Source organism: Neophocaena asiaeorientalis, unplaced genomic scaffold, assembly GCF_003031525.2.
Source record: "Neophocaena asiaeorientalis asiaeorientalis breed wild unplaced genomic scaffold, Neophocaena_asiaeorientalis_V1.1 scaffold149, whole genome shotgun sequence".
NCBI classification, from domain to species: Eukaryota; Metazoa; Chordata; class Mammalia; order Artiodactyla; family Phocoenidae; genus Neophocaena; species Neophocaena asiaeorientalis.
This window is the reverse complement of record NW_020174442.1, coordinates 4,028,583-4,051,664: the sequence shown is the minus strand read 5'-3', so window position 1 is coordinate 4,051,664 and position 23,082 is coordinate 4,028,583. Positions and strand designations below refer to the sequence as shown.

Sequence of the window (23,082 nt, the reverse complement as noted above, 5' to 3'; positions counted from 1 at the left end):
ACTGAATTCATTTTCAACCTATAAAAACTATTAGTTATTAGGTTAAAATCTAGATCATCCAACTCTCTTTAAAAAGCTAAAAGATCTGGTCCAACTTCATCCATGTTGGTCAAATGAGCATCCCCCATTATATTTTCATGGGTTCACCAGGCACCACTGATGCCTTCCTTTTATATCTTCTAAAGCAACAAAAAACAAGAAAATGCACCAGTCTATCTGTGGGCCAGGGGCTAGGCAGGAGATCTGAAATTTCATGACCAGCTGACTGTCACAACTTGGGCTGGGGGTGGCGGTGGGGGGTGTGGTTAGAAACTGCTAGGGACAACTGGTGGGTAGAGGTAGCTCAACATCCTATACGATAAACAGGACAGCCCCCTACCCCCATCGCCCAGCACAGACTTTTCCCGTCCAAAATGTCCACAGTGCCAAGGCTGGGAACCCCTGCTTTCGAGAGTGATTTTGTTAAGAAAAAATAAACCACAACGGAGGAACTGCTAATAGTGGGTTTCACTCTGTTTTCTCTCCTAAAGTTAACTGAAAGCAAACAACATTTATGACTCAAGCTTTTGCAGGAAGCAGGGGATGGACGACTGTGGTTAGTGACAAAAAACAGTAATAAATGGCTTTGCCTGTCTTGTCTCTTTTTCAGAGTCAGGGAGGGAGGGAACGAAATGACCAGTAATTATCATTTAAACTGCTGTTTTATCCTCTATCAATCAGAGCTATTCATTCTGGTTACTCTCAGACCCTTGGGCTGAAACCACACTAAATCAGGGTCACAGCCAGGGTGAATATATAAGGCCAGCCTTTTCATTCTGTAAGTGCTAATGACCTGGGTTGAACATCAATGGCAAGTTTCCATGAAAAAGCCATCTGAGATCCTAATCTAGGAACAAACGGTTCTATACACGGAGCCTATTACCTTGTTTTTAATATTCTGTATTCGCTGGGACCACAGCTGTAAACAACTCTTCAGTCTCATTTCTCCATGAAGTTAATTTGCACTGTGTCAGGACTGCAGGCTTTTTGCATATGTTCAGGACAAGCTGATATGAGCAGGCCTGGAATGAATAATGTTTAGTAAAATCAATAAACCCTATTATTAGTCACTAAGGGGACTGATTTTATGTCTATGAAAGTAAAACAATTAGAACCGTATTAATGGCAGATTCATCATAGTAATATAATGGAGCCAAGTAGGCTTGTCTTCTGGGAATCTTTAATTTACCATCCAGTACTGACTATGTACTCAGCCAGAGAAATGGCACACATAATATAGACAAGCTCTGGCCTTTGGCAATTCATGTTGTCATCAGCAGAGACAACACTGTAACAGTAAGGGGAAGAAACAAAACTTCATTCAGTGATTGATGGAAACCAGTCATGAATAATGTTCCAGTAAGAACCTGGAGGGAGAGCCTATTCAAATTGCATTCTGCTTTCGGTCATATACCTCTTTGTATCTATCAGCACTCCCGTTTACTACAGTAGCAGAGTTAAGCATGGTCTGATGCCCATATTTATACTCTACCTACTTAGGCACCTAACTAGAAGTAATTAAAAGCCTGGTGCGTAATAAGCATATACCTAATCATTGTGCAGCTCAGGTGAGATTGGCTTCCCTATGATTTTTTAAAATATTTATTACTAAAGGCAGGAAAATCATCAGGAATCCACAGTATCCCCCAGCCACCACCAGGAACATGATAACACGGCTGGTGAAGACGTAAATTGACCTTAGTTCTGGTCCTGTGTTTCGACGCTGAATTGTTCCGTCAGTTCTAGAACTGGAGCAGCACGTAGGCAACCAAATGTCATACTTTAAACAGTATTCTGAACAGAGGAAACATACTTGTTTAACTGGTATAAGACAAATTACATCAGGTCTTCAAGGACACATCAAGACACGGTCTAAGAACTGAAAAAAATGTGATACCTTTAAAAAGTGATGAAAAATAGGTGAAATACTCTGACGTGTAGCTAACACCATAGACAATGTTTGACAAAATTCATAAGAAAAGCCGCTTTCAGGTGGCTTCCAAAAGTAGAGGAAGTATTTTTGATTGCAATTATCTATTCATTTGTGAAGCGAAGGCCCCCAAGTAGGAAAACTAACCAAATTACACCAAGACAAATTCTGTCAACTTAAAGAACTGTCTTAGGAAAAACCAAGGGGGTAGAACTCTTATTAGCAGTTATAGTAAAATCATTAAAACTCACAGCTGGGATAAAGCATCAACCAGTCCAAACACATGACACACTCCCCCACTCTAGGGCTTTGGCTCTGCTTTTGCATCTCACTGCAATGTTCCCCCCACCCCCCGGATATGTGCGTGACTGCTTCCTCATCTCCGTGAGTGAGGCCTTTCCTGATCACTCTATCTGTATTGGGTTGGCCAAAAAGTTCCTTCGGCTTTTAAGTAAAAATAAATAGATTTTCACCAAGAACTTTACTGAACAACGTATTCACCTTTTTGTTCCACTACCTTCTGCCATTTTCCAGGTAACTTCATAATTCCATCTTCCCAAAACGTTTTACCTTTTTGAGCAAAGAACTCTTCCAGGTGCCTTTTACAGTCTTCAAGGGAATTGAAATTTTTCCCATTAAGAGAATTTTGTAAAGAACGAAATAAAGGGAAATCCAAAGGTGCGGGGCTTCCCTGGGGGCGCAGTGGTTGAGAGTCTGCCTGCCGATGCAGGGGACACGGGTTCGTGCCCCGGTCCGGGAAGATCCCACGTGCCGCGGAGCGGCTGGGCCCGTGAGCCATGGCCGCTGAGCCTGCGCGTCCGGAGCCTGTGCTCCGCAACGGGAGAGGCCGCAACAGTGAGAGGCCCGCGTATTGCAAAAACAAAAACAAAAACAAAGGTGCAATGTCTGGTGAATACGGGGGATGAATCAGAACCTCCCAGCCAAGCTGTCACAGTTTTTGCCTGGTCATCGAAGAAACACGTGGCCTTCAGTTATCCTGGCAGAAGATTATGCATTTTCTGTTGACTAATTCTGGATGCTTTTCATCGAGTGCTGCTTTCTGTTGGTCTAAGTGGGAGCAGTGCTTGTTGGAATTAATGGATTGTTTTTCTGGAAGGAGCTCATAATAGAGAACTCCCTTCCAATCCCACCAAATACACAACATCACCGTCTTTGGATGAAGACCGGCCTCTGGTGTGGTTGGTGGTGGTTCATTTCACTTGCCTCACGATCTCTTCCGTTCCACGTTACTGTACAGTATCCACTTTTCATCGCCCATCACAATTTGTTTTAAGAACGGAACATTTTCGTTACGTTTAAGTAGAGAATCGCGTACGGAAATACAGTCAAGAAGGTTTTTTTCTCGCTTAACTTAATGTGGAACCGAAACATCAAAGCGATTAACATAACCAAGCTGGTGCGAATGATTTTCAGCGTTTGATTTAGACGTTTTGAGTATGTTGGCTATATCCTGGGTGGCATAATGTTGATTGTTCTCAATTAATGTCTCGATTTGATCGCCATCAACTTCAACTGGTCTACCTGACCGTGGAGCATTGCCCAAAGAGAAGTCTCCAGCATGAAACTTTGCAAACTACTTTTAACACGTTCTATCAGTCACAGCACCTTCTCCACGAATCATTTTTTGTGATTCAGTTGTGTTTTTTACCTTTCTTGAAATAATAAAGCATAATATGCCGAAAATGTTGTTTTTCTTCCACCTTCAGTATTAAAATGGCTACACAAAAATTCACCAGGTTTGATAAGTTTTTTTTTTAATGCACGCTAATATGACAGCTGTCACAATACAATCTAACAAAACTGTTTCGAATGAAGTTAAAGACAACCAAGCGCTACTTACTAGAGCCATCTTACAGGAAAAAACCGAATGAACCTTTTGGCCAACCCAATAGTTACAAACACCCACACATCCCTCATGCCCACTCCCAGACTTTATTTTTCTCCAGGGCATTTATCAACCATCTAACATACTCCACATAGTACTTACATATTTTATTATGCTTACCCCACCTACTAGAAAATGCAAACTCTATGAGGACAGGAATTTTTGTCTGCCTTGTTCATGGCTATATCCCAGCACATGTACAGTGCCTGGGATAAAGTAGGTGCTCAGAAAGTACTTGCTGGGAAGGAGGGAGAAAGGGAGGGAAAAGGGGAAGCAAGGAAAAGGAAAAAAAGTGAGAAAGCAGTTAATTCTGTATGTTCGGCATAACATATGCTAGTAAAACAATTTAATGACAAGTCAAGTTTTCACACATTTTACCTACTGTCCACACGTCACAAGCCTGACATCTTTGGAATATCATTCCATACCACAGAAACCTGTATGTATCAATTTGTAGTGATATTATACTCTGTATTTGAGTAAATACCCAATAAAGATACATATATCCGCTGGATTCAATCCACTTATTTGGTTGTTAAACCTGGGTGTCATATAAGAAAAGTCAGTATTTCTGTACTGTATCTTATGCAATGGACATTCATAATATTAAGGAACCTTTCTTTGGGAATTAGAAATACTATCAGCCAGCTAGAAATAACATGAGACAGACAAGAAGCCATTATATATATTAAAAAAAAAACCTTTTTAATTCTGATTGCCAAATTATTTAAGGCAGGTATAAAAAAGGAAAGCATTCAATATACATCTTACATAAAATAAACTAGATTACAGCATAAAACAAGTAACCAGGCAATGGCGTTAAAGTCTCTCTCTTCTAAAACTGGATAATTGTAAACATTAAAAAAAAAAAAAAAAAAAAAAAGGACTGCAGGACTATTCAAGTAATAGAACAATCACAGATGTCTCTGGTATGCAGGCTATTGGGTTATTTGCCATTCAAGATTATCAAAAATGACACCTCATTATTCACAGATGCTCATTATTTCCCCGTTTTCATCTTTACATTATATACAACACAGTTTTTGTGGTACTGGCAACCCCATGCCTTCCAAAAGTATTTTTCCCACAATACACAAGTACAAACAGTGACCACAGGAACATTTTACACTGATGCATCTTAACAGAGCCACCAAACAGACATCTAAATTGTACCCAAGTGTCGTCATCACAGTTAGCCTTTCTGAGGGGCTTACGGTAAATATATGAAGGATACGCAAGGTTCAGGCACACTGATACATAACATTATTTATTTACAATTGAAAAGCAAAAGGAAAAGAAAGTAAGCAGCCTTCCGTGGCTAACACTTCTCAATTTGACAAGCACATCTTTTATCTCCTTTACTGAGCAGTTTGCGACCCGGCAGCAGACCCTGTGTGTGCGAGCCTGGTTACTGATACAAAAAGTATAGAATATATATGTGTGTGTGTGTGTGTGTGTGTGTGTGTGTGTGTGTGTGTGTGTGTGCGTGTGCGTGTGTGTATATACATATATGTATACGTATATATATATATATATATAAAACAGAAGTTTAATTACAGCAACATTTGTTACTCTCTGATAAAATCTGTAATTTACAAAAATGAAATGACTGGTTTTTGCCTGCCATTAAGGCATTTCAAATTAACACCATGGAACTGATGTCTGTATAAAGCGCTTCTGCATGTGATCCAGTCACATGACAACGTACATTTCCAATCTTGTTATTCTCTGCAAGAGAAAAGAAAACCTTAGCAGAGCGGTTCCATCCACATTTGACACTGAAAATATGAAAACTGTAAGACCAACAGACATTTTAATTCTATTCAATCAATGGAACTCAATTCCATAGAAAGTGAATGAACACAAGGGTAATGACAGACAACGTGAAAAATAAATTATGTTCCTTTTTAACACAACTTGAGGGGTAATTGAAAATATCAAAGAACAAACATTACCTTTAGCACTATGGAAATACATTCCTCCATTTGCAACTTCATTTTTAAACATAATAAAACAAAGGGAGTCATGGTGAATTATTTTAACAAAGCAGTGAAGACAACCTAAGAAAGTTTCAACCGTTTAAGACACAGGTCAGTTCATCACTAACGTACATTACAGCTATAAGAATGGAATAGAAGTTGCATGTGAAGCTTAGTGGTAAAATACGCACATTCACTCCAATATCAAACCCTTAGGAGCTAAGTGTTTGGTCTAAAAAGCCTACACTTGCTTCCTCCCACCATTAAGATGTCTCTACCTAGAAAACTGATTCAAAACATAGAGGCTCTTTACCTTCTTTGTGCAGGAAACATTCCTGATGCAGATGCCTGGGCAGCCACCTGCTGAGAGGCAACGAGGGCAGCAGAGGTCAAGCCTAATGGGGAAAAAATGCAGGGTTTCTGTGACTTTCAGAAATGTAAAAGTAGATGCAGGCCCAATGGTGAAAGGCTGCAGACCCCGTGAGTAGCCATCTGTCCTTTCAACACACACACGTGAAATGTTTCATGCATCGAGGACAGACTACAAACTGCTCGGTCTAACCAGTACCCACCCCTTCATTGAATACTCGGCGGTTTTCTTAATAGCTATTCAAAGTGAATACAGCCTTCCATCTCTCTGGCTCTGCGTGGTGCTAAATGGTTTGCACGCATTCGTGAATAGGAAGCTCAGGAGGAATGACAGGTACCAGGTAACAACAGGAATCAAGAGTCACAGTGAATTATAGAAGCGACACTCTATTTGCTTAGAATACAATACTTTCATAATAACTTTTACCACTTTAACGTTTTCCCCAGTGATTGAACACCAATGTATCCCATAAGGTACATGGAATCACTGAATTGAACTTAGAAATAGTCTTAACTTTTACCCTGCAAGAGAAAGGTAGCAGTAAGAGAATGTAATAGCTCCAAATGACAAGAAGTTGCCTAACAGAAAATTCTTTAGAAAACCATCCCGGAAAAAAATAGAGGAAACAAATGTAAACTTCGGGAAGATGACTCTCTCCTTCTATGTCCTCTATGGTCTCTTTTAACACCACTATTTGACACCAAGTAACATGAGCTGAATAAATTAAAATGACCCCTTCACGTGGGGATAGCGCTTCCTACTTTTGGAAGTACCTTCAAACATATTATTGTTTGTTATTATTGTTTTCAGACAGCAGAGTAAGAGGCAACTTGGCAAGCACTGCAGACCAAATTGTGTCCTTCCAAAATTCCTGTGTGGAAGCCTTAACCCCCCCCCAATGTGACTGTGTTTGGAGATAGGACCTATAAGGAGGTAATTAAGGTTAAATGAGGTCCTATAGGTAGGGCCCTGAACCAACAGGATTAGTGTCCCTATAAGAAGAGATACGAGAGAGTAACTCTCTTCCCTGTCCCGGCCCCCCAGCTCTCCCCATTCACAAAGAGGTCACAGGAGCACACAGCAAGACGGCGTCCGTCCACAAGCTGGGAGGAGAGCTCTCACCAGAAACCAACCATGCTGGCATCCTGATCTCAGACTATAAGCCTCCAGAACTATGAACAGAAATACATTTCTGTTGTTTAAAGCCATAAAAACTGTGGTATTTTGTTATGACAGCCAAAGCTAAGACAGCAAGATCCTAGCAAGTGATCTGCTGGTAAAGACGGTGCCACTCCCCCGCCCCTGCCATGAGGTGACAGAGCTAGGACAAATGCTCAACTAAAACATCACAAACTGAAGGTTCCTCACGTCAGTTGCTGTGACTCTTTAAAAATGTTTCTCCTCTTTACTGAAAGAGTCCCAGGAGTGAAGGGCTGGAAGAGTCCCTGGATTAGGTTATAAAAAATGTTGAGCTTGATTACATGACTCCCATTACTTCCACGGGAAAAAGAGCAATTTCAAGGCCTGCAGAGATCAGGGCTGGTCGTTTCACCAAAGCCTCCCACCAACCCTCCGTCTGCCACAATTTCCCCGCAGCAGCTATCTGATCTTCTGATTGTTATATTCAGTGCCCCAGACACTGGCCACCACACTGGCCACATCAACAAGTGACAATTATTAAGTGGTAGCCATTTCACTTCCTAACAGAACACAGAGATGTGGGAATAGCCTTAGTTGTGTCCCAAGGAAATACCAGGAAAGAAGTCTTCAAAACCCTCCCCGGAGTTAATTCACTCAAAGCTCAACCTTTTCATTTGAAGACAAGGAAGGCAGTTTTGGCAACGGTTTTCCAAAGCAGGATGAACAGAGGCACAGGTAAGACAGAGCTGCTGACCTTGGAAAGGGTCGTATTGCCCAGGGATGAGTGGGTACCCCATGCCCACATGGGTGTGGTGGTGTGTATGCAGGTGCCGCTGGCCGAAGGGGGAGTGGCGGTCCCTCTCCCTCTCCGCTTCCCGCTCTCGCTCAGCTGAAGCCTTTTCCACAGGCTGCAACAGAAAAGAGAGAGATTCCCCCCTTAATCCTCTGAACAATCCGGAGGAGCGTAGGAAACCACCTCGCGCCCTTTGGCAACAGGTGCTAACGATTAAAAAGTAAATACACAGACACTTAAAATTCTTTATCAATGGAAGATCATTTCAAAAGACATGCACTAGTTTCAACTGGAATTGAGCCAACACTAAAGTACTGCTCCCTGCCAAAGCAGCATCAATGTTTTCCTCAAATGATTGAAATAAGAGGACCTCTCTCATCTCACTCATACTTGCAGGTTTAGAATCAACCCAATTTCTTCCTAGAAACAACTTGCACATGGGGATCAGGAGAAGAAGGAGTTGTAGAGATTTCTTTAAGGTCAAGTTTTCTGATTACTCTTCTATATTAATTACAATTTGCGAGGGGAATATATCTCACTATTTTAAGCCTATCTTTATACTTACCTCCATTGAGAACATACATCCTAATATTATACGTTAATATCAAGCAAAGCAAATCATTGCCCTACGCCTCCAGAAGTATTCCAAACTCTCTCAATCTCTGAACACTCAGACAAGCTCCAGTTCTCCCAAATCATACTTTGGTTAAGGATCTTGGGTTTCCGAGACATTTTTACCCACTAGAACTTAACCACTCTTTCGCTAAAGTTCTTTTTCTTACTTGAAAACAATCTTCGCACTAGAAGGAGTACTCTTAGGAAAGGAGTCACGAATCATCTTTCCCGGTTTCTTTACAGAGTCTCAGGTAGGCACACTCAGACACACATTACAATGCCCATACTTTAATTTATTCCGAACTTCTCTTTTCTAGGCAAGAACTACCACATCCTTTGTATTTTCTCTCTTCCCAACAGTCTCTAGGACTAGCAATTGCACTTTTCTGGGGGAGGTGGGTGCGTGGGAGTGGAGCCGTCTTTCACAAAGACACACATCTGAATCACTTCCGCAGAGTTACAGGGATGTGTGGAGGAGTCAAGGTCAGAGCAGAACAGAGACAGCCACCACTCCTTAGCCAAGTGACTCACTCTGGCACACGAGAGCAACACAAATATTTCACACCCAAGGTTGGTTCCTATGAATTTAAATGTCCGGCTAACAAGCATCCTCCTGGGTAAGCAAGGTATAGATTTTCCAACAGAAAAGACTGCTGCTACCTTACACGCTTTCACAATTTTTCCCCCATGTATGAAAGCATCTTATTTTTGAACATGCCATTCTTTCCATATTAGACTAAAACGGCACCCTGAAATCACAGCTGGGCTCCAAAACCATTAATATTTCAAGACTGTTCTCTAGCTTGTCTGCTTTTCTCCCCCTGAAACATAGTACTTGTTAGTGATGACAAAAGGAGGCATACAGCAGGAGACTTGCTGCGGTACTGGCTGGCGTGCTGGTGGAGCAAATCCAGTGCTTTCGATTCAGTGGTTGTTTTCGTGGTGATGCTAGGGCTGGTATTGACCTTCTCTGCCTCTTCTCTCCCTGACATCTTCCCGTAAACAGGGTAATGAAATCCTGGCGAGAGATAGGCCCCTGCAGATACACAACAAATGCCACATCAAGTTACAGACGACATCTTAAAAAAAAAAAACAAAAAACAAAAACCATTTGGATGACATGAATTTGGGACAAGAGTCGGAGATCTTAAAGTAGGGAATATTGCATTAAGAATGGGCTACGTCATCGTTAAGCTGTATCTAGGTTCTCCGATTCTCTTCTCCCAGTTAATGCATCCTGATGATCAGAGGTTTCTAAAAAGAAATGAGCTTCCAGCCATTTCATATGTTTATGTGTCCGTTTAACTCCAAGGAATAGTAACTGTTATGATTATGACAGTAAGTGCTCAGAATATTTTCCTAGGCCATAAAGTATCTGTCAGTCTAATGGCTGCAGCAGACCATCAGAGCCTATGGAAACTAGAGCTAAGGACTCTTGACATTTTGTCTAAAAAATGAAAAATCTTCCATGAAATCCATTTCATCTTTGGGACTTCTTTAAGTAGCATTAAATACAAGCCAAACAAAGGTCACTCTTGAAGCATCTAATTTATCCTGAGTTTTGAAAGAGCTAGTATTTGAACACAGCCTCTTCCCTCCAATACAGTGAGAACCCGTGACACGTACCAGGGTAACTGTGCATTAGGACGGGAGAAACAGCCCGGTATGCAGGGTGGCTGGGGTCATACATCTGCGGGTAAGGGTAAGCATGCAAGTACTGTATGTAGGACTGATGCTGACTCATGGGGGAGGAGACGGCCACTCTGGCTCCCCGAGAGTCCTTCCAGTTCACGGGAGTCTTGCGATCATCGTTTTTCAGCTTGTTCTCATCCAAGGATTGAGAATCAGGACGCTTGGCCTCTTTGGGCTCCTCTTTGATGCTCGTTAACGATACAGGAAGGCTGGGCACACCACCCTCTTTGTTGGGGGTTTTCCTGGGACTATCCTCTTTTAGTTTCTTTTCTCTATCGAGTTCTTCTGACTTTTGCGGGTCTAGGTATTTGGGTTGGTATACATAATGATGCCATGTCCTTGAATCTGGATCCTGATTTTGGAAGAAAAAAAAAAAAAAAAGACTTGTTTCAAAATTTCAATTTTCAAGAAAAACTCATTCATCACCATGACAGCACGGTTACTATTACTTCTAAGTGAACATTTATTTACATGCTCGCACTGTGCAATGAGCTTTACCGCCTCCTCTTAACAGAGGAATAATGTCTGAGGTAGGCATCATGAATGATCCCTTTTACAGAAGACAAAAGCTAAGTTTTTCAAGCTCAAGTAATATCAGGGTCACACCGCTGCCCAGTTCGTGGAGCTTGAGCTTCAAAACTTAGCTCCGCTGGAATTCAGAGCTGGGCTGTTAAGGTCAATTTAACATTAGGTAACATCCTCAGGCATATTTAATCTAACCTCATTTTCCTTTTAACATCTCACACAGGTAAAAAGAATTCAGAAAACTCAAGCTGATAACAATGTCTTACTTACTAAGTAAGTTTTACTACAGTTTAAGTAATTATTATATCAGTTTACATCATTTCGAGGGGAAAACTCTTGGTTTCCTAATACATTTTCTCCACCTACTGCAGCTGAGGCTTACTATAACTGCATCACGTCTCATTATGTGCTAACGTCTTAATCAAAACAAAATTAAAAATTAACAGGACACATTATGGCTTTTCTACCAGGAAACAAAGGCATCCATAAATCTCCCAAATTGTATAGTTCTAACGCAGCCCTGTGAAGTCACAGCTTGATTCGAGCCTCCGGAAATGGGGAAACTGAGGGTCCTTAAATGGCCTTTGTGACCTGCCCATGCCACTCATGATATAAACCCACTGGGTATCTGGGGTTAAGGCCCAACTCTGGGACAGAAATGAGCATGAAGAAAGGATTCTGTTGCTCTGATTCACCAGGGACCTCTAAGCCCCCCTCCCTCTCAGTGGGGGCTGGGATGTTGGGAGATACCAGAATTCATACTCGTGGGACTGCAGCTGAGTCAGGACATCTGAATTGTGACAGAAAGTGCTGGCACATGTGTGGTTTCATGGTGACCGATTTTCAGGTGTTGTCACATTTAACCTCAGACTGGCTGACCAGGGGGGGCTCTGGGGTGACTGCCTGAGGCCCATGCGCCCAGACTCCCCGCTCTCCTCACAAGCGAGAAGCTCTGAGCTCTGCTCTGGGGTCCTTAATGTAGAACGTAAAATGGAACTCTAGGCACCTCAAGACACCCCGAGTTTCATTAAAAAGACGAGTGGGAAACGTGAATTTAAGGTCCCCATCTTCATATGCCCAGAAGATGCCAAAATGAATTTGAAAATGTAAAGAACAAATTGCTTGAGTGCTCAGACTCAGAATCGCAGAGTTAGACGAGAACTCAGCCACTATGGGGTAGAATTCCCTCACTCTGGACTCAGAAAGAAGTTAAGGGACCTCACCAGAGTCAGTTAGTTAACGGCAGGGAACATGAGTCTGCAAAGCACATGGCCAAGGTTCTTTTCACTACACAACATGACAAGAAAACAGTGAGCAATGTACATTTCAGAGGTACACAAGAACTCCCGAGAATTCATTTAAAGTATTTTTCAGGAGAAGAGGAATCCAGCCTAAGGAGCCCTTGGGTGGATTTCCTGTGAAGAACTCTTAACCAGATCAAGCCCAGCCATGTACCAGTCTCAGACTGCTCTCTCCCTGTGGGGACCACACTCCACAATCTTACTTGTTTAAATCTCGAGGTTGGGTCTACACCTGTCTGCTTCATAGAGTCCATGACAGATTTCATTTCTACAGCTTCCTTAATAAGCTGGTGGTTTTCCATCTGCTTAGCTTTGAAGCTGTCGGCCTGAAGCTGCTGCTGGTGATTGGAGAGAAGCTGTGATTTACCTGTCTCCTCAGATTTATTAGGCACTGACGGCCCTAGTTTAGAATGGTTTTTGTTAGGCTCCGGAGTAGAGGGAGCTTTTGAGATTGTGGCCGATGGCATGTTTTTCTGTTTACTGTCCTCTTTGCCCAGCTCTTTCAAGGGGAGCTCATTTTTCCTTTCACAGTCTCCTCTCCCAGTTTGGGCCATTTTCTGCTCTGCCAGCCTCTGGTCCTCATAGTACTTCTCATACTGCTGTCTATAGGCAGGGCTGGTGGCCATCAGAGATTTCTGGTCCATATAGAGCCCGTAGGCATACTGGCCATAATACAGTGACTGAGCCAGGGCCGGGTGTCTCTGCGTGATCACCGATTGGTGCTGAGGCTGTAAGGATGCAGAATTATGGTCCACTTTCTTGGCCTCGAGCTGCTCTGCCTTGTCTTTCTTATCTGCGTCTTCCTCAGACTCCTTCTTGATCTTCATTCCCTGCGCGCTCCCGCCGTTCCCAGCTACAGGGGCACCGACCTGCCCAGGGTGCATGTAACTCGGAGAATAATAAGGATCGTAGCCATGGTAATAGGGAGAGTGGGACTCTTTCATCTGAGATGATTGTGCTGTCGTTGAAGAATGCCCTTTTACAACACCGTCCTTACTGGAAAGGATATCTGACGGGGAACTGGCCTTTGACCTCACGCCCTCCGACCTGCTGTCAGAACCGCCGTCATCGGCAGCATCAGAGATGTCCGAGTAGGCAGGGCTGCTCGTCTTGGCTGCGGAACTCTCGGCCCCGTTCTGTGTCAGCACGTGCAGCGGGGCCACGGGTGCCTGCCCGTTCACCAAAGCGCTACACTCCATCCTCGAGGCACTCCCGATGGAAGGGCTGGGAGCGTTGTCGGTGAAAGTGTAAACCTTATCAGCCTCGGCTTTGATACTGGCCATCCGACTCTCTTGCGACTCGGACAGTCCGTTCGCCAGCCCTTCATTCTTGTTGAGGTGGTCCTTTAAAAAATGCCCGGATACATCTCTGCCAGCCCCCTTGGCGTCCTCTAGTTTGCCCAGCTTCGCATCCGTTTTCGGGCTCCCCGTCTCTTTCCCTTCTTTGTCCTTCAGCTTCCGCTTCTCCTTTTTCTTTTTGTCTTTGAGCGACACGAGAGCTGGGTTCACGGTGACGGGCTCCCCCATAATCGTGGGCTTTGGCTGAATGGGCTTTAACGGAGGACTCTTTGGTGTGGCCTGGACCGCCGTGGTTGTGAGGGAGGGCAGTCCGGGTATGGTCCCCGTGGTGGTGCCCGTAAAGGCTGCCGTGGGAATAGCGATTAGCTGTGGCGGCGTTGGGGCCGGAGCGGGGGCAATGGGCCGGGCACTTTTAAGCTTAGAGAGGTTTTTGTCCATTTTGCAACTGTTGGCTTTTTTGCCCTTTTCTTTCTCTCCCAAATTTTTCTTGTCGATTAAGCCTTCTGCTTCCAGTTTGGGCATTTCGGCAGCCAAACTGCCGTCTGCTGCCGAGCCGCTGTCTACGGTGGCCGTCATGTTGGAGATGACTGGAAGGTTGCTGAGGTCACTGTTGAGGCCCTTCTTTTTGCCGGAATTCTTCCCAGGCTTCGATCCGATAACAGAGCCCGGGCCATTGCTCATCAGCTCTCTCTTCCCCTTGGGAGTTCCGGGGGCGTTCCCCGAGCCAGGGGACACTGGCGCCTTCACCTGCTCGTAAGTCGATACACTTGTGCTTGGCTCGCTGCATTCCAGCGCCACGTTGCTCAAGGCCTCCTCACAGTCCGAGATCTTGCCCTCGCTGTCCGGTTCGAACTCCAGCTTGTTCTCTGGGTCTAAGTGGGCATGAGCCTGGTGGTACCTGAGGCCGTTGATGTGCTTGTACTTTTTGTTGCAGTTTGGGTGCGGACAATCAATCAACACCGGAGAAGAGCAGCCCTGGTCCAAAAAAGTCGTCTCTGGTTTCCCTTGAGGGGTGGTGGGAGTGCTTCTCGAATTTGTGCGGACACGCTTCCCGGGCTTACTGTCCTCGGAGCTGGAGTTCAGGTCTAGCTCCATCGGAGGCTTGTTTTTCCTTTTGTTGGTGGAGGAGGGGCTGGCTTTGATGTCCTCGGCAGCACAATTCGGGGGTGTCCTTCGCCCGCTGGCATTGAGGCTGCCCCGCCTCCCTTTCCCATTGGCCCCCCCTCTGTTCTTGTTCTGCAGCCCTCTGGACTCTGTGAAGCTGGCCTCCGAGCCCGGGGCAGCTGCGGTAGACCTCGCTCTTTTCCCTCGGCCCCGGCCCCCTCTCATCTCCAGGTCGCTGGTCGGTGACTCACAGAACCTAGGGAAGCAAGTAACAGATGTCAAAACGAGCATCCCCGAAGGAACCAAGTGAAATCACAAGGCACGCAATGCAGCAAAGAGCAGGCAACACCCCAGCAGCTTGAGGGCTGGGTCCAGATAAAGAAAAGTCACCCAGTTCTTCCACTGACAATTTCAACACCTGCGAAAGAACAGGCTACCAATGGCCTATGTTCTTCCTCAGAAAACCAGCTCGGGTAGCTAAGTTTCCAATCCAGTTCAAATTCCCATATTGAGAAAAATAAAACAAAGGAGAAAGAGAAGGGGCAGGAAGTGGTGATCTCCATACAAAAAACCCAGCATCTGCATTTTACTGTATTCAATCCTGAATTGCTCATTGCTCTTTTGCCTGGTTTCAATTACAAACTGACTTTTATGTATTATTAATCTCTCTCTGTAGTCTCCTTGCAAAGAGAGGATGGGGGAAGGAGAGGGGAAGAAGAGGAAGGAGGAGAGGAAAACAGAGCCTGAAATCAAAGGCTCCATGCCTACCTGGGAGGGGCCCAGTCGTGCTTGGTGCAGTCCAGTAAGGTCCCTACATAAGTTTTGTTCCTCCACGTGACATTGACCACTAGGACACCTGCAGGAGTGGGGAATGAAGATGGACCAAGGTTAGCACAAATTACCCTATTTCCAGTTCACTTATTATTACTGTTCTTTTTACCAGCAAAGCTCCATTCTCATTTGCTTTCAAAAGCTGTGGTTTGCATTCTTCCTCTTTCTGGTTTCAGTGACCTCAAGCAAAAACCCACAGGAAATCATGTGTGTGTGTTCACGAGCATACACGCGTGGTACAAAAGGGTAAGGGCTGCGTGTGAGAGTGTAATCAAGATACTGCTGACAGAAGGAAATGGTTTTTGCCATGTCCTGCTGTAAAACAGCAACACTCACCTCTTAATTTTTCTATTATTACACATAATTGCTTTCGTTTGGCAAGCGGCCAACAAAAACTAAGCCCCAGTTACCAGTGCTTAAACCAGAAGGTGACTGAAAGGGATTGGTTTTGCTTCCAATTAAGCAATATAAAATAACGGTGATTTTTATTTAGGAAAAAAACGATGCACATGCACAAAAATAGGTTGGGTAGCCGGAGCTTGGAGTTCAGATAGTTCCTAATCCTCCCCTCTCTGGCTTTGTGAGAGGAGAATCAGCCTTGGTATGGTATCTGTTTCACTGTTTGGTATTGTTTCATATTAAGGACTCCTAAAATAGCCCTCTTAAGAAAATAAATGTGCACAATAGGTTTGCTCTTGGGGTTATCTTTAGAATTAACTTTAGTAAGCATTTGCCACAGAGGATTAGGGAAAAAAAAAAAAAACACAACCTCAAAACCAACAGGCTTGTTTCCTGCAAGCCATTCTGCTTTTCCCAACTGCTTTGCAGACAGACAATTTAATTCAGCACTGCATCTGTGAATTACTAAACTTAAGTGCACTTAGTTATACCAAATGTCACAGGGAAACAAAATATAACCTCCTCTTTATTTCTCTAGAGGACGAGTGCCATATTTTTTTTAAACTCACTCCTTTAAAGCATACAGTAAAAGGACCTAGATTTTGAGACATACATAAAATATTAGGGTAAAGAAATAAAGTATTTAAGTGTGTCTTAGTTTCTATAAAGCACCACTCCCCCTTCTTCCTTGGAAACACCAAGGGGCAATACTCAAAGTCTATTTCTAGCCGGTTTACTCGCTTGCTCACTGCCGTTTTGAATTCTGCAGAAAATCTGTACTGAACTCCTTTGTGGCAAGGAACACCTCACAAGGTACATTTCCTTGGGAATGTCTTTAACAGCAGGTAAAATATTTACATCGTTGGGACTCAAATAGTGGGGAATAAAGGATTTCTTTCAAAAGGCCCAAAAAGAGATTTAAAAATTGTTTTCCATATGGTTCGTGTTACTATTACTTAGGTGACAGCTGAACTTAACTCACTATATCAGTGGGGGGCGGGGGGGGGGGTGAGGGGGAGTTAGCACGAAGCAAAGCAAGCATTTCCTCAAATCATAGTTGACTCCATTCTAATTCCTTCAGGGAAAAAAAAAATTAAAGCCATTGAGTATAAAAATTCTTATTGAGATGAGAATCGATGGTAATTAGGCATTTGGTCAAAATGTGCACAAGACGGAACAATTGGAGGAAAGGATTCTTTATGAGCACATCCCTTCAGGAAAAGGGAGGGGGTGGGAGACAAGGCGAAGGGGAAGACGAGCCGGTTTTCTCATCATCTGCTCTCTGGGGCACTGTGTGTGGTGTCAAAGACCTTTGCAGCTGCTTAAAATTCTTTAGCATGTCAGCTATATTTACAGTGCAGGAATCTATCTGTAGTGCCAGAAGGGTACTGCATTTTAGCTTTAGACGCAATAGGCTGAAACACCGCGTTCCAGAGTCCCCTGATGTAGCACAAATGTATAATTAAAATTGCTTGAAAGGAAACATGAAAGAAACAACAAACCCTCCATTCTTACAGTAATAAAATTAAAAACAGGAAAAGTCTGCACAGACACTTAACATTTGTCTGCAGTGAAAGGCTTTTGTTATTGCTTTTCCCCAAAGGGTTTCACGTTTCCAGCAAATGATGGCCGCGGATTGGCCGACGCCTGCTGGGAACGCCGGCGTCTGATTGGCTGAGCCGAGGGCGGCCGCCCGAACCAGCGAGGCAGCAGCCCGGGATAAAGGAGCATCGCCAGGGGAAGAGGCAGCCGCGGTGGCGGGCTCGCCACGAGGCGAGGGCGCGCTCCCTGAGCCGGGGCTCTCTTGGGGACAGAGGGCTGCCCAGCTCCGTAAATCAACGCGGGCTGATCCGTGTGTTGAAAGGCTACTGTCCGCGTGACCGTGCTGGCTTTCCCAGCACGACCCACACTGCGCAGCTCCACGCACACACATCACTCCAGCCGGCTCACAACCGTCAGCATCAAATTCCTGGTCTCGGAACAGGACAAAGGGAAACGTGGGGGCCGGAGAGAAGGACGGGATAATCATTATCATTCTTAAAAAAAAAAAAAAAGTCTATTTTCAACTGCAAAGGGCCTCAATAAGTCAGCCTAATTTTCCTAGACTCCCTCTATATTTTAAAAAATGTTCAAAATAAATGCTCTACTCCCTGGAAGATTTTGAACAGTTTCTTAATTAAATACGTGTGCTTGGTCTATTTTTCTTTATATGCACAGTCCACAATGTCACGTAATATTTATGTCTGCCTAGAATTCACGTGCGAATACACGCACGCACATGTTTACGCAGCCAAATCTGCTCTGTATTGGAATGAAGGCTTAAGGAATGCTTCTCATATAAACTACAAAGTGTACTGTTTCTTTGTCAGGAAGTCTATGTTTAGACAACATCCTATTGTGAGGGGCCAAGTACAAAGGTAATGTTTAGTTCTAAAAGATATAAACGGCTTATCATTCTGGAGTCACAGCATCTTGAACACTTTGTAACCCACGGCCATATAAAGCAGACTATACTTTTTTAAAGGCATAAAGGCCCAACATGAACATGAGTCCTTCAGAAGCCCAAATTTGAATTTTATAAACCTGGGCATGGTTACTTTTCTCACTTATCGTATATAAACTAAAAACAAATGTACATTCATTCCAAAAAGAGTTAATATTTCTCTAACTACACACTTATTCCTTCAAACATCTGGGCAATTTGCAAGGTACTGGGGACACTCTGTACAAGTCCTTTTCATCTTTATCTTCTCAGGTATCCCACCAGATTTATTATCTTCCCTTCCCACCCACAGACTGGGCATCATCTTTCTCAAAATGCTAATAATGCCTACCCTGTAACACTTTAAATTTGAAAAATATCTTCAGATTATTACCAATAAAGTAAAAATAAAGCTGAAAAGAGCAACAGATGGTTTGCGTGTGCTTCCCCCACAGGGTTTTCTTCTTTGTATTAAGGGTATGTCTTAGATACTGGTACACAATCTAAGCTGCTGCCGCCACAAAGCATATTACCTACTGGACACTTAGTAAGAAGGTGGTCTGTGTTCTATAACCTGAGCTCTTTCCTTACCTCTTTAAAAGCCAAAAGAGTCCTGAGATCCCATAAGGATTCCACATTCACAGTGTTCTCTTATCTCCTCTTGTCAATACTTCGCAGTTAAGTGTTCCCAGAGAGATGGTCAAGCCCATTAAGCATTTATTGTGCATCTACAGGGCATACAACACTAGGAACCTATCTGGTGCTACAGAATCAACCATGTTTTTTGCCTGTAACTCCATACAAACTCTATACTTTTAACGGTCTGCAAATCTGTAGCTGAACATAGGGATACCCCGTATTCCAGAAGTGGAAGTACGGTTTGCATATTACCCATACTAGACAGTAGGCCCCTTAATCCATCTCATTAAACTAGACCCAGGATGTGACTTTCATAGTAACCGCCCTGCCCACAGTCCCTGCTCAGAGGGTAGTCTCAGGTGACTAGGCTCCTACACCACTTAGCCTAACCCTGGCCTCCTCTGACTGTTCCAGTGATGGGCAACTGAAGCAGAGGTAACTAAACAAGGATGTGCTTTGGGAATCTGAGCTAGTGGTATAGAAGGGAAAGTTGATAATAAGAGTAGAAACCTGTAGGTCACAAGCTACTGAAGGGAGAGAGGACCATGATGGAGACAAGGATATAATAGCTATGAGACAGAGGCCAATGGGTAGTGCAAGGCCCTCATATTTGTGTGTCCCTTTTCCTGCCTACTTCATCACTGATGGGGTAGAGGTGGGGCGGGGGGGTAAGGGCGGTGTCTCACCAGGACCCAGGACTGTCCTGATATTTTCCAGTCATCTTGTTAAAAAGTTGTCCCTGGGCTTCCCTGGTGGCGCAGTGGTTGAGAGTCCGCCTGCCGATACAGGGGACACGGATTCGTGCCCCGGTCCGGGAAGATCCCACATGCCGCGGAGCGACTGGGCCCGTGAGCCATGGCCGCTGAGCCTGCGCGTCCGGAGCCTGTGCTCCACAACAGGAGAGGCCACACAACAGTGAGAGGCCTGCATACCGCAAAAAAAAAAAAAGTTGTCCCTGGTTCTGAACTACAATCTGTCTTTGAACACCTAGGTCCTGGCTGTGCCTTCTGATACCCTACAGACAGTCCACTTGACAGCCTTTCACCCACGCAAGGACAATGACCATGTCGATATTCCATTTGCCTCCAGTTGCCCTCTTTTTTCCCTTCCAGCATAAACAAGTTTCTTCAACCATTCTTGATATCACACTTTTAATTGCCCTGGGAAAAAAAACCTTTAAAGATGGACTTGACCAAATCCCCAAGGAAAGTTCAGGTTTCTAATGAATTAGGACCAAGCAGAGACCAAGTCTAACGTTCTCTCTTCTATGAATCCTCTCCAGACACACAGACCATGCATACCGCCAGAAAACGGCCACTCCCTCCTGAGTCCCCACTATGCTCCATCCAAGTCCTCTCCCCAGTGGATGCTCCCCAGAATCCATGGTTTCCCTCTGAGTCCACAGCTAGACACTTTCTCAGCCTCCTCCCTACGTTAGACGTGCTCCTGTCCCTCAGTTCTATGAAAGGCAAGTGAACCGATAAGTGCCACTGCCAGGCCTGACCCAGAAGAATCTCCTGTGCACGTGCCTGAGACCTCTTCACCTTCCTGGCTCGCTGGCATGGAGACCAGAGTAACCCGGAAGGCCACAGAAGATGGCAGAGCCTCCTTCAGCTGGGACCCTATGACAAGGAGAACCCGCATCCAACAGCAAGACCGAATTCACTCCATTAGGTGAGCGGCGAATAAACTCTTACTGTTTGAACACTGCAGAGACTGTCTTAAACTACACAGTCCCTTTAAAACCTTACTCCACTCACATACACAAGAGGCCTGTCTCTTCCCACCTGACTCCACTCCTGGAAAACATGAGCACTGTCTGCGCCTACCGTACCTGTCGGCACAGTGCCCAGCACATGGAGGGAGTTCATTCGACTCCCAGGGGCTACTAGATGATGACTGAAGAAAATGGAGATGGGGATGCTACCCAGGGTCTTTCTTTTCACGATCACCGTACTTTTCCAATAAGCGTCGTCTCCCACTAGCTTCAAGATGATAGGAATTCTCCATGGAGAGATTTCGCTTTGAAGATGTTATAAATATGGTTTATGAATTACTGTTTCTGGGCTTTGTGAAGATGTTTCCTCAAGAACTCGGCAAATGCCTGATTTCCCAGCGGATCAGCCTAACTCTGTTTATAGTAGAGTTTACAGACTCTTTCAGAGTTTTTAAAGTGCCTCACCCCTGGGACAGAAGTCTTTTCGCCAAGCACTGCAAATGCCGAATTTGGAATCCGACATCTTTTTTTGACCCTCTTATTCACACTGCCACATCTGGATGGCCTGGGTGTGCACTTGTGCAGTAAACAGAAACCTCACTCCGGTAACACCGAAATGGAACCCATTTATGCCACGATCCTTTTTTTTTTTTTTTTAAGTGTACACATTTCTTTCCTCCTTTCCATTTTTTTTTTCTAGTAGAAACATTAGTGACAATAGGAATGTCACAATATGCTATTTCCTGAGTACAGGATAAAGTTCAAGTATTTAGGATATCACATTACTGTCTATTTTTATACAATGTGACTATTGTACAAGGTAGGATTTATCACCACTCCTCTGTACTGAACTCCCTCCTTCTAAAATTCTGTTGTGCCCAACACTGGTACTTTTTAAAAAGCTGAGTCTTGTCTAGTACCCTTGTTCATGTTTCTGGCTTCAGAGCTTCAAACCTTCAGATAGGTCTTTCTTCAAAGGACAAAGTTGAGTTTATAATCGTTGGGGGGAATTTTAAATTCACAACTGGGTTGTCAATGAAGTACCTGACAGCCAAAGAACAGAGGGACCTTCCTATTACCTCTGCCAAGGACGTATGGAGCACGAGGACCAGGAAAATAAGTGTTGTGACATGACCAGAAAATGCAGTATTTTTTTTTAAAAAAAGAGCTCTACTGCTGGGCTGAATGTTTGAAGAGTCACTTTAACCACATCCTGTAATCAAACCATCTGGAACACAGTGCTGCGATTAGTCACCCTGAACAGTGGGCTTTATCTGAACAAATAGTGTAGGCAATGGGGTTGGGAGATAGGGCAGTATTAACAAGGGGAAGTGTAATGAACACTTTATGCCCTAGTGTGCCGCCACCCCAGTCATAAACCCCAGAGACGCACTGCTCTGGTGTTAATGTCCTGCTTTATGAAAGCACAGTGAGCTTAAAGATTAAAGGAATGAAGGGCTAAAAATTGCTGGTTCAGATAGATGTTCTCTGTCGGCGGCTGGAAAATGCTGGCACCACGCTGTCTACGTTAATTATAACCTCTCCAATGACAGTTCAGCATTCCTAGTAGGGTTCGGTGTTATTTTCAGGACATTAGGAACAAGGTCCGTTTATGGGAGGACAGTTATGATTCTTTATTTGCCAGAGGTTAATCTGAACACTGAGACATTTCTTTCTGGTTCGTCTAAAGCCTTTCCATAAATAACAAGAAAAAATGTAAGACCTTAATTCAAATAAATGTGTTAAACCAATACCAAAAAGCAATGGCAAAAGGCTGTTGTAATCTACATTTTAAAAGATGATGTTCTTTCTTACTTGACTGTGCTTATCTCTTTCAAAAGTACATTTGATCACCGGGATAGAATCTATGGAAATCTTAAAACAAAACAAAAAACCTGAAAGGATTCCCCCCCTCACCCAACAACAAATACATCGAATAAGCCCTAGAAGAGGGGGTGGGGGTGGGGAAACTTGGCTAAAGAAACCTTGTTTCCCCATGGGTCTTATGGTTTAATACACAAAAGAACAGAAAGCCACTTCCATCACTGTCACCTCCCCCGCAGCCTTTGTTCTGAGGCCTGATGAGCTGTATTGATTTGGGAAAATCATTGAGCTTCTTGGAAAACTAGACTCTCTCTTATTCACTGCCATCTATTTCTTTCCCGTGAAGACAGGTGGTCGATACCCAGTTGACTGGTCAGCGCAAAGAAGCTCTCGCTGCTTTTCTTTTCTCACTTCCCTAGAAACGTTACCCTTCCCCTCTTCTAGAAAATACAATGGCCTGTGAAGAAGTCTTGTGGGTAAAAAGGGGGAGCAGGAATA

The 23,082-nt window shown here is 44.1% G+C and overlaps 1 protein-coding gene across 1 annotated transcript in view; it reads right to left on the bottom strand.

Annotated features, from left to right (window-relative positions):
• Positions 1–5,349: 5,349 nt before the first annotated feature.
• Positions 5,350–23,082, bottom strand: part of ZNF608 (zinc finger protein 608) — a 102,403-nt gene continuing 84,670 nt past the window's right edge. The window contains exons 4-9 of the mRNA XM_024757171.1: positions 15,461–15,548; positions 12,494–14,948; positions 10,399–10,816; positions 9,636–9,808; positions 8,119–8,272; positions 5,350–6,249 (exon numbers count right to left, since the gene is read on the bottom strand). Of these exons, the coding sequence (XP_024612939.1) occupies positions 6,164–6,249; positions 8,119–8,272; positions 9,636–9,808; positions 10,399–10,816; positions 12,494–14,948; positions 15,461–15,548 (3,374 nt within the window). The 3' untranslated portion in view covers positions 5,350–6,163. The remainder of the gene's footprint in view (positions 6,250–8,118; positions 8,273–9,635; positions 9,809–10,398; positions 10,817–12,493; positions 14,949–15,460; positions 15,549–23,082) is intronic.